The sequence below is a fragment of the Eleutherodactylus coqui genome, chromosome 2 (assembly GCF_035609145.1).
Source record: "Eleutherodactylus coqui strain aEleCoq1 chromosome 2, aEleCoq1.hap1, whole genome shotgun sequence".
Classification (NCBI taxonomy): domain Eukaryota; kingdom Metazoa; phylum Chordata; class Amphibia; order Anura; family Eleutherodactylidae; genus Eleutherodactylus; species Eleutherodactylus coqui.
In genome coordinates, this window is record NC_089838.1 from 112,356,258 (window position 1) to 112,368,368 (window position 12,111).

The following is a 12,111-nucleotide window of genomic DNA, read 5'->3' on the forward strand; positions in this document are numbered from 1 at the left end:
ACAGAGCGGCCAGTAATACACAGTAAGAATACCCTGCCGGATGTCTTCCGACATCGGAGCTGTACAGCCTTCAATCAGAATGTCTTCAGACGTCAGACAGTGGATTGGAAAGGGTTAATCCAGAGTATTTACAATGTTTTCTTTTTTTATTATTTTGGATTCATTAAAACAATGAAAGAGGGTTGAAAAAAGTTCACATAGCCTTTAAGATGCCTAAAGACATGATAACATTGTTGACTACAACATTGCTAAGTGTTATAGTAACATAGTATGTAGAGCTTACAAAAGAAAATGCCCATCTAGTTCAGCCTATTACCCCCAATGTTGATCCAGAGGAAGGCAAAAAAACCTATGAGGTAGAAGCCAATTTTCCACATTTAAGGGGAAAAAAATCCTTCCCGACTCCATTCTGGCAATTGGAATAACCTCTGGCCCTTCTGAAGATATCAGTGATTATAACATATAATATTGTATTGCTCAAGAAAGGCGTCCAGGCCTCTCTTGAACTCTTAAATTATAATATTCTATATACTGTATGTGTGGCAATTCTATGAAAAATAATCATTTCCATGGGCAGCTTTTAGCCTTTTGCTCACAGAGCCTTAGATGTGGACATAGTGCATGGTGTAGTGTAAGAAACCGAAGAATGTGTTAAGAAATACTACGTTGGTGCATATTTCAAGTTAATTTTTTCCTCTGTTAAGCCACTTCTTTACTACCTCCGCCTTATTTTAACTTGTTTTTCTTATTCCAACAGTGGCTGAGAAGACCAAAGAGCAGGCATCTCAGCTGGGTGGGGCTGTCATGTCTGGAGCTGGGAACATTGCCGCAGCCACTGGCTTTGTGAAGAAGGACGAATTTCCAACGGATATAAAGGTGGGATGTTGGCAACTTAATTAATGACTATCATATGACGTCAACTTTTATTGGTGACCTTTCTTATGCTATATCATTCTAGCTGCTATATTTGTCATGCAATAGTCACAAGTAAATTCCACAAAAGTCAGAGTATGTGCGCACAAGCGTAATACGGGTGCATTTTTGCATCCATATTAGAGATGAGTAACTGGCCAGACCATGGATTTACTGATCGAAATTCTATGGTGCTGTGAATTTACATTATTAGTCCCACAGCCTGGGATGCTTGTGTGAAATGACCTATTACTATGGACTATCTTAAATGTTGCACTACCAAAACTATATGTGTAGGCCGATCCTAAAGGTTCATGTAGAAGGATACCTGCCTCTCAGATATAAAAATTAATAAGCAAATTTCCTTTTTCGTCAGGGTCTGGTTGCTCTCTAAGCATCCTGGGTTTCTGTGATTCAGACATCTTGAGGTTCTTCTTGCCTGCTTCATCTAAGACATAACACATTTATTTCCTACATAGCATGGTATCATGATCTTTCCCATTATCCACATAAGTGATACTGATGATAGGATAGATGATGATTCCACTCTGTACATGGTTTTTTGCTCCACAGCATACAGGAAGGATTAGCTATCATATCTTCAAACCAGCCATCTAATTAGATTCTGGGAAGTAAGTTGTGATATTGTGTTTCCATTTAGGGAATTTGGATATTTTGGCACAATGGATAGTTCACATAGTTTCAAGGTGCATGCTGAGAGGCTAAGATACAGTAGTGAGATGGATCCTAGATCTGGACACCTTCAGAAGAGTCACAGAGGCTGGTCAATCGGACAAAGACTGTTATCTAGGAAGCCAATGACTGCTAATTGCTTACAAAGCATTATAAAAGCCCTAAGATAGTTCATCATAGTACTAAGGAGTGTCTGACCAATGGCCTGGTCAAAGGCCAAAATGAAACTCAGACAGAGTAAGAGTGTGCTCGGGTTGGAGGAAGCTGGGACTACATCCACAGGTGGTTGCACAAATGGGATTCCATAACGATACTAAAGTCTGTAGTATCCTTCTGCAAGTAATATGTAGTGCAAGTGGCACCAAGTTGGCAAAGTAACAGATGTCCATAAAGACATATTGTTCAAATGATATTGTGTCCTGTGTTACAAGTTCAAGTTAGACTGGTACTTATAAACTGTGTAGTAAAACTGTATTGACCAAACATTGCAATAGTAGAAAAAGGAGGGGTGGAGTTAACCCAAAGCTGGATAGGTAGACCGAGAACTCTCAGTGAAAAATGGAGTTCTAATTGGAGATATGCCCCGGAAGGCAATTTTTTGATTAGCTCACAAGTGCTTCCAATCTAGACACCGTCAAACCTACGCAGGTAAATGTTCCAGTGACAAAATCATTGACAATGTAAAAATTTTGGAATAAGGCATAACCTGAAGAATATACAAACCCGCAGCAACGTTGCTACCTATTTGGACATTCTACCGGTTGCGCCTTATTCTAAAATTGTTATCTTTTCAATGATGTTCTCCACACATTGGTCTGGGGCCACTGTCTGCCAAAAGTGAAAGTGTGGTTGAGGTGTACAGTTTTTGCACACAACTTTAGGTGGACAGGGTTAATTTCTGTGGTAGGTAATGGCCTTGTGGTCACAACAACCCTCAGAGGTGCCAGTGCAACGACTGGAGGAGGTAGCAATAATGAGATCTATAGTGGCAAAGATTTGGGTGAGTCATCTTTGTCGCTACCTGACCTGCAGGGCTGCGATATGGTGCATAGTCCTCCAGCTGCTGGCAAGGGTCTGCACGTGGTTCTGCAACCATTCAACCATTAAACTCTTCCAGAGACTTTATCTACCAAGTGTGTGTCAAACCACAAAGCATTTTGCACCATTTAAAATGTCCATAAAGCCCCTAGAGTTGCCATGTGGCTATGCCTGTTAAGATGTGCCACTCTTAATAGATTGTCTGCACAAGTGCAATATACTGCAATAGTGAAGTAGAAGGGACCTTTCACATGGGACAGAATTAGCCAGCGTGGACATTTCAGCGTTTTAATGTTATCACTATGGGGCTTGAATGTCTCATCTGTTAAAATCTGTGCATCTATACTTCAAAACCACAAGATTAAATTCTGCAGTGGAAAAGCCTTCAGCTACGGAATTAAGGACGTCTTGCGGAATTGTTCTTGCAGATTTCTAACATTCAGGACATGTAATTCCGCAATTAAAATCTGCTCAAAAACATGCAAGAAATTCCACAAGACGTTCCATAGAACGCAATCTGCAGTTTAGTACACAACTATATCTGTACTGATTGACAAAATCCTCATCTGCGCCGGTTGCTGTGGACAATTCCATCACATGTGAAATGTCTCTATCAGTATATTGTATAAGTGATCAAGCTATCGCAAGTTCAAGTCTTTCACGGGGACGGAAGGCAAATTTGCAGCTGCAGAATTCCACTCCAAACTTCACAGGTCTAACGGAAGACTTTGATGCAGAATTAGGGTGCATTCAGACGACCGTATATAGGCCGGGTTTTCACGGCCGGCCTATATGCGGTGTCCCTCTCTGCAGGGGGGGGGGCTGGAAGAGTCGGGAGTAGTGCACTGAGCTAAGTCTCAGAGGGGGGCGGGAGCTCAGATCACTGCTCCCGACTCTTCCAGCCTCCTTCCCCTGCAGAGAGGGACACCGTATATTGCCCGGCCGTGAAAACCCGGCCAATATACGGTTGTCTGAAGCCGCCCTTACAAGCAGATTTTAAGCCATGTTTAATTCTGCCTGAAAAACCACAGATAACTTGTGGAATTTATGGCTTACGGTGCATCATGCGGCTTATTCTGTCTAGTCTGAAAGGTCCCTTAGGGGACTAAAAAAATAAAAATAATTTTTTAAAATTATCCCAAAAAACAATATTAGAAGTTTAATCCACCATTTTCTCATAGTTATAATATAAAACTTAGGGGTCTTCCTACAGCTTCATTGCTTCTCAAGCACCCTATTTCCTGGTTGCTGCTGACAAGGACAATATGACTGCTGCAGCCAATCAATGGCCACAGCAATGGCTTTTTATGGCCAGTGATTGGCTACAGTAGTCACATATTCTTGTCAGCAGCAAGCAGGGAGTACAGAGTGGTTGTGAAGTAAAACGTTAGGCCGTTTTCACACCGCCGAGAAAATCGTGAGTTCTGAGATGCCTGACTATGAACTCCATTCTTTTGAATGGAGTCATACACAATAGCGATGTTTTCCCGCATCACACCATAGGTGCATACGGTGCAATGTGAAGTCTCCCCATTGAAAACAATGGGAGACATTCCGCAATCCTCCATTGGCAGCTGTTCTTCCTGACACCAAGTCTGGCAATCAGAGTAATCCCCAGATCACTGCACCTTCTGAAGTAACTATAGGCCCCTCTTGTACTCGTTTATTGAATTCACCATCACCACGTCCTCAGGCAGACAGTTCCATAGTCTCACTGCTCTTACAGTAAAGAACCCACTTCTATGTTGGTGTAGAAACCTTCTTTCCTCTAGATGTAGAGTGCGCTCCCTTGTTACAGTCATAGTCCTGGGTATAAACAGATGATGAAAGAGATCTTTGTATTGTCCCCTGATATATTTATACATAGTTATTAGGTGAAATCAATGGTCTACAGGGGACCGTGGGAACTACACCCATTGTGATCAGCAGTTTTTAGATTTGAAGAGTTTATCCATTCAAAAAAATTCTTGGAAAGCTGATCACATCACTTGATTGCCCACCACTTCTGTTCCAACGTTGACCAGTCCCCTACTGCTCTCTGCTTCTAGTTGCAGCAGTGATAACATCGCGACAACAGGACATGTGGTGGCTGCAGCTAATCACCGGCTAAAGCGAACTGGTGATTGAGTGAAGTGATCACATGACCCTTATAGACGTGCAGTACAAAGAAGGGCCGGTAGAGAGCTGCAGATAGGACTTCTGGTGCTATAGAGAGGTAGAGAAAGGGTTAACATGTATGGGTGTGGCAGGGGGCCATATAAAAGTCTTAGTTCCTGTCACACTGGAAGGGCTGCTAGCCCGAGGTCCAGTTTGGACCCGTAAGGTCCTGTGCGGACCTGTTGTGGGAACCGTCACATATCTGATGGAAGAAGATGCCTCCGGTGGGGCAGTGATGGCGACTCTGTGGGTTTGGGAACCCTAAAATATGGACTTTATGCTGTGTATGCTATACAAAGTTTGCTGTGTGGTGTGAAAATAAATGCTGGCAGGGGTCCATTTTAGAAGAGTCCAAGTCTCCTGGAGCCATTAATGCACGTGTCATGTCCATTCTGGTCTGTGTGAGGTCAGCGATTCAGAGGAGAGTAAATTCCCTTGCCACACCCTGTTGTCGGAGACATTATTGCTGCTGTAGGAAGTAGAAACCAGCGGAGGATTGGGTACCATTGGAACAGGAACGAGAGCAGAATGAGCAGCTCTTCTCAAAAAAATTTCTTTGCCTGGATACCACCTTTAACCCCTTAAGAACTGTCCCCCCTCCCGCCCTTTTTTTTTCATTTTAATCTTTTACTCCCCATTTGGTAAAAGTCATAACTCTCTTACTCTTTAATGCTCCATATGATGTACTGAAAAACATTTTAAAAATACTAAGTGGAGTGAAATGAAAAAAAAAAAGAAAGCATAGTTGCACCATATTTGTTTCTGTGGTGGACCCACTGCAGCAAAAAAGACATGATAACTTTATTCTATGGGTCAGTGCGATTACTATGATACCAAATTTATATATTTTTTTTTTGCTGTAGTAATCTTAAAAAATAGTGCCGGCGGAGGCAGAGCTGGGAGGAACAGGGGGGAGATCTCTCTCCCCCCCCCCCCCGCTCCCCCCTGCAACTCACCACTCACCCCCACCGGCACCCGAATCTTTTGATATGAGCGGGCAGGTACTCGCATAAGGCACTACTCACTCAAGTATTTGCCCTTAGCGAGTACGCTCGCTCATCTCTACTCCTGATCCTTCCCTATACAAACCTCGATCCTCCATGACATAACTGTACATCATGGAGCGTTAAGGAGTTAAAAATAGATACATAGATTTACATTAGCTCTTTACTATGGTCCATAAAACATGGGCAAAATACAGAGCTAAAACACACTCATTGGAAACTGGCCTTAGGGCTCCCACACACTTGCGTTTGTGTTTTTTGTCAACGCGATTGTCAATGGGACTTTCTAATGTTAAAAACGAAACCACCAAAAACGCAATTGCGTTGCGTTGTGTTTTTAATATTGGAAAGTCCCATTGACAATCACGTTAACAAAATACGCAAACGCAAGTGTGTGGGAGCCCTTAGAATGATTATACATGTCCCGCTGGTCTATTATAAATTATAATTTATCTATTACTTGCCTATTACCTATTTATCTATCCTGTGACAGAAAATGCTATCTTCCAATATGGAATGATTACTAGCAGATTTTTAAATATCCTGTTCCATTGTTTTCATTTTTTAAGTAAAGAGCATCATTGCAAGATTTTTGCATCTTTTTTTAATATGTCCATGAATACCACTTCACTTTTTGTTAGAGAGTTGAACATTATCTCAGGTGTAGCAGCAGCTGAGCTCCAGTAATGGCTGGTATTAAAGGCAGGCAAGTAAAAGATAACAGGAGGGGAATCTACAGGATATACAAGCATGCTATGGAGCAGTAAGAAAGAAGAATCTTGGAATCCACACACTCCTCAGACAATGAGGGGACTGCTTCCAGCTTAGCTTATAAATAGCAACAGCTGAGAAAATGAGGCCACAGCTTATACTGGCAGGAGGAGAACAAGCACTGGTGGAAGGCAGCATGCCGAGCTGGGGACTGATTGGAGGGAATAAGCTTGCCCCCCTCACCCAAGGTCCCCTTTTGATCCTATAAATCCCTGTGTTCATACGACCCACAGACAGATATGAGTGGCCCTCTCCTCCGCTCCTGCAGATTACACTCCGAATAGCGGCTCATTCCCTAGGTTTACATTGCTTACAATCTACTGATTTGTTTTACCTGATGTATTATTTCTCTGTCTGCAGAGGCGTAGCACGGAGCTGTGACTCGCAGCAGCCAGGCTTTAGCGAAAGATTATTTTCTATGTCAACTGAGCACAGCAATGGCGCTAACCCACAAAACATGACATTAATTATTAGACATTTAATATGCATATCACAGATACAGGGAGGGCTTTTTATTAATCCGCGAGTGGGACAAATGAAGATATAAAGATCACAGCTAGAGGTGAAATCAGCTGGAACAGTATCACTCCTCGTAAGACAAAAGACCTGTTATTAAACGGGAACCATGACTGAAATGCAAGCCAAATACAAATATGGCTGTTCTTACCAGCGCCGTTTCTGTATATATATTGAAATCAGAGGATAAAGATTTCTTCTTAACATACGCCTGCAAAATTGATTGACTTTAATTGATAAAAGGTCTAATTAGCACATCCTATTGCCTAAGTCGTTGAAACCCCATGATATTTCCATTGATAGCAGCACAGACTTCATTCTTGCTATGGTAGATTGTTTGGACTCCTGCATTGTCAATTATGTTGTAGACGCCATGGCTTCTATATTAGACAGGGAATGAACCCTTCATTTGTACAATGAATGGGATGGCGTTTGGCATCCATGCTACAGAGATAATTAGAGGGTGTCCAAGTTGGGAAAACAAACCATTAGTAGATACAATATAGTAGAACCCCTCCACTGGCAGACTGTGATTTATAGCCTATTGAATGGCGTATCTCTTTTCAACACTATTTAGTTAGAGCTTAAACACATGGACATGTATTAGTCCCGTTATGCTGCTGGTTGACATCTTCCTGATTTTGCACAGTCAGGTCTCTTTCACACGGCCGTAGGCGTTTTTATGTGCGCCTGCCAGTGCCGTAAAAACGCATGAACAAGCGCACAAATCTAACGTTTGTGTGCCCGTTTGGACAGCACAGTCCCGGCGCATATACGCCAAGGCCGCTATGCCGTTGGACGTGAGGAGACAGCTTAGCTATCTCCCCCTTCCCTCTCCCTCGCCGACTCACCTCCACTCTCCTCTCCTCCGGCTGTTTGCAATGGGAGGGGGTGGGATGGGAGCGGAGCTAAGCTCCCACTCCCTTTCCGTCCCTTGTCCATAGCCAGCAATGGGATCCCACCGCCTCCCATTGCAAACAGCTGGAGGGTAGGAGAGAGGAGGAGAGAAGGGCAGGGAGTTTAGCAGTCACGTTGCTAAACTCCCTCCCACCTCCCTTCTTTGGCCACTGTCATTGGCTCCCATAGTAGCCCATGCAGTGATTGATGTATTCTGGCCAGAAAGATAGTTCCAGGACTATCTTTCCAGCCCGGTGTAAAAGTGCTCGGCGCTATATTGGCCAGCCGAGCACTTTTATGCCACAGGAATACAGCCATGTGATCTGATGCATTGGAATTCAATCAGATTGTAAGGTATAGCTGTAGAGAAACGGAGCAGCACCACAGGCTTCCAAGGATAGTTGTTTTTATTTAATCCATACAAAATGGGACAGCAACGTTTCAACTCCTATGGAGTCTTTTTCAAGCTTGAAAAAGACTCCATAGGAGTTGAAACGTTGCTGTCCCATTTTGTATGGATTGAATAAAAACAACTGTCTTTGGAAGCCTGTGGTGCTGCTCCGTTTCTCTACAGCTAATTGACACTAGGATCCCAGGAGTGGGGATCAGTGAAGCTTGCACACAGGACCTGTGCCTCACATCTGATGGTGGTTTATAACTGAGTGCTGTTGCATCGTTACTCCTTGTGTAGGGTATATCGGCCGGCCGTGAAAACGGTCACCGATATACGCTCGTGTGAAAGAGTCCTCAGGCTGGGTTCACACGGACGTCTTAACATGCGTAATACGCAGTGAATAGAGACTATTGATTTCAATGGGTTTGTTTGCATGCCCGTATTTAGCCTGCGCATTTTAACCGCACAAAAAAAAAAAAGATTATGCTCTATCTTTCTGCGTATTTGCAAGGTTCTAAAGTTCCCCATAGAAGTCAATGGAAGGTGCACAAATGCGCACACAATACGCAAGGAGACGCGTGGAACACTACGGAATTCCTCTGCAAAAAGAACGCATCTAGAACTCATTAGACGTATTAGCCATTTCAATCAATGTGTTTTTGTGTCCCGAACACAAATGAACATGCCCTGCTGGCAGAAAAAGCAGAGTAAAATACGTTGAGACGTGTGCAAAAAAATCCTCGTCCATAGCCCAAATGTTGCACTAAGGCATGCGCAATTGTCTGTGTGAAGCCGGCCTCAAGGTGCATTTTACAGTTTTGGATATAGTAAAAACTGCAGTAGCAAAACTATGTGCATTTTGCCAAAGTTTTTGGCACATTTTTAACCCCATACAAACTGCCCCTTTTGAGTGACCCCATTAGGCAAAAAGCTGTTAGTTAGCGACAGGTGGGCTGGGAAAGCATACATCTCATGCATATAAGACTCCTGCCTTAGGCCCCTTCACACAGGCATATGTATATTTGTGCGTGCATGAGCATAGCGTTTTTTGAGAATGAACAATGCTTTTTTCCATGTGCATCAGCATATTTCACTGTACTTTTTGCACCCACAAGGCATGTACATTTAGATGCAGCAAAAAAATATACACCGATTGGAAGGGCTAATTAGTCTAATGAGTTCCATATGTGTTCTTTTTTCTGCACAATTACACAGGGTTTCACGCATTTGCGCATCCCCATTCAATGAGACTTTAGGTGCACAAATGCGCAGAAAAATAGAGCATGCTGCAGAGGATTTTTTGCAGACCGAAATGTGAAGGAAAAATACGTGCATGTGAACAATCCTATTGAACTCAATGATTTCTATTCTCTGCATTTTGCGAAGGCACAAGCAGAACATTTCTGCAATACGCACTGCAAAATCCACAGCCCCTGTGCAAATCTTGATGAAGAATTGAAAATGGCTTAATTCTGCTGGCAAGCTCGTATCAAAATCTACATGCAAAATTACAGGCAGCACTTAGCCATTCATTGCTGAATGGCTGTGCGCTGCCTGTGATTGGCTGAGCGCTCAGCCAATCAGCACAGCCCTTCCAGGAGGCGGGGATTTTAAAATCCCTGCCTGCTGAAAGAGCTTTACAGCAATGCCGGGGAGCTAGCTGGAGGACGCGCTTGCGCGGTGGAGAGGTGAGTATATAATTTTTTTTTCACCAGCTAGGGATGATTTTCAGGGAAGCGCTTATATTTCAAGCCCTTTCCCGAAAATCATTGCTACGAGAGTTGCCTACAACCCACTGCTTTTAATGGGGCTGCAGCAGCGCCGACCCCATCAAAAGCAATGGGATAGCATCCTGGACTTCTGCCACATCTGTGACAAAGGACACCGCGGGATGAAGGAAACCCCTGCCACAGCCGTGGCAGAAGTCCGCGATATACTCCCTATGTTTTCAATGGGGCTAGCGCTGCTGCTGATGGCCCCATTGAAAACACTGAGCGATATCGCAGATTTCTTCTCTGCGATGCGAAGCTGGAGTGAAAAATCGCAAATGAGTATGAAACTGTTGAAAATCATCGCTGTCACATCGCAGGAAAAAATATCGCTAGTGGGTAGGAGCCCTGACTGCGCTGGTGTAATGCTGCAACCAGAGTATTAACAGCTCATGCTGCCCTAATCACTATGCTTGTGTTTAGCCAATGGAGGTGAACAGTGAACATCAGTTATGCGTTTGCATTGCAGGTAGTGGTAATGCGACACAGATTCAGAATATGATGCAGCAGATGGTGTTACAAAAATGTGCAATATTTATTTGCAAACGTTAAAAACAAAAATGGGCTATATAGGATAACAAGAAAGCAATTTAACTTTTAGCATAGATTTACTTAACGCTGACTACGGCTAACTAAATCTTGAGATTAATAATCTCGGCACAATGCAAAATAACAGTAATGCGGAAAACAGTATCAATAATGCTTTAAAGAGATCAATTCTGTTAAACCGAAATATAAATCACACAGTTTGTACTTTTTTGGTTTAACACTTTGCTATCAAACTCACATTGACATGTCTCTATTCAGTAGGCTCGCGTCCCTGTGACACTCTCTAAGTTCGTACCCGTAAACACCAATATAGTCCAAGACTACACAATAGGCCTGTTTAACTGTTTACATCCTTACGATGTGCATACTTAGAGGCTTTTACTGAGGCCGGCTCATGATTCTTTGACAGCAAACTCCTAGGTGTCATCTTTGGTCTTGGTCCATTGCTCAGTTGTGTGGTGCCACACTATCCTGCAGATTGCTCTTCGCCCTGGATCCTGGCGTTCACTCAGGCCATAAAGCAGCAGCAACTCAAACAGTCCCTCTTAGGGGTTCAGGTTTCTGCTGCCTCTTCCTCTCTGCAGCAGTAGCTCCTCTGCAGGCTGTTTTACCGATCCAGCAACACCTCCACTCACTAACAGTATCTGCACTGTCCTCTTAAAGTGTGGACAACATCTCACTAGAACCTTCTTAGGGCATATGCTCAGTTCTGTTTGGAGTGGCCATCGTAGCACATCCATGCATTATCACTTCTGCAGTCCTTTTAGCATTAATCCCTCAGGTGTGTAATGGAGGGTGGCACCACCAGTTTGGAGATGGGGGTCTTACCTCAGGGGCTCCTAGATGATGCTCCAGCTCACTCACTCACTCCCCAACTGGGAAGCTCTCTGGTTTTCACCCAACAATACATCCATGGGCCCGAACATACTGGCGGTCACCAGCCTGACGAAGAGTCACCATGGGCTTCTAGTCATACAAATTAGCTATGTAAGCCATGGTCCACAAAGCTATTTTGCAAAGTTCACTTTGTTAACAGAAAACAGTAACTTGTTAATAGTTCGCTCAGCGAGAAAAATTGTGCTCTGAAGAATTGATCCCAAGTAACAGGAACAGATCAGGGTAAGTCCTTAGTCTTTCAACATATACAAGCTAAAGGAGATAATATAACAGAGTCTCTAAATAACTTCTCTCGCAGCACGAGGGTTGGTGCACTTTGATGTTTCCATACAACAACAAGGCTTTCATCTCACTCATCCACAGAGCGGAGTTATAAGTCAGTCGGTAAGTTAATAAGAATTCCCCGGAGTATCAGGTTGGCTTTGGTCCACTCGCCAGGTCTCATTTGGAAGTACTGTAGGCACTGGTTTCTCTTGCTGTTGCCAGGTGCAATGGCAAGGGGGAGGTTGGAGAT

At 43.5% G+C, this 12,111-nt stretch overlaps 1 protein-coding gene across 1 annotated transcript in view; it reads left to right on the plus strand.

Moving 5' to 3' along the window:
• The window catches only part of SNCB (synuclein beta), a 70,502-nt gene that overhangs the window by 29,565 nt on the left and 28,826 nt on the right, over positions 1 to 12,111 (plus strand). The window contains exon 5 of the mRNA XM_066589836.1: positions 758 to 876. Coding sequence (XP_066445933.1) covers positions 758 to 876 — 119 coding nt within the window. The remainder of the gene's footprint in view (positions 1 to 757; positions 877 to 12,111) is intronic.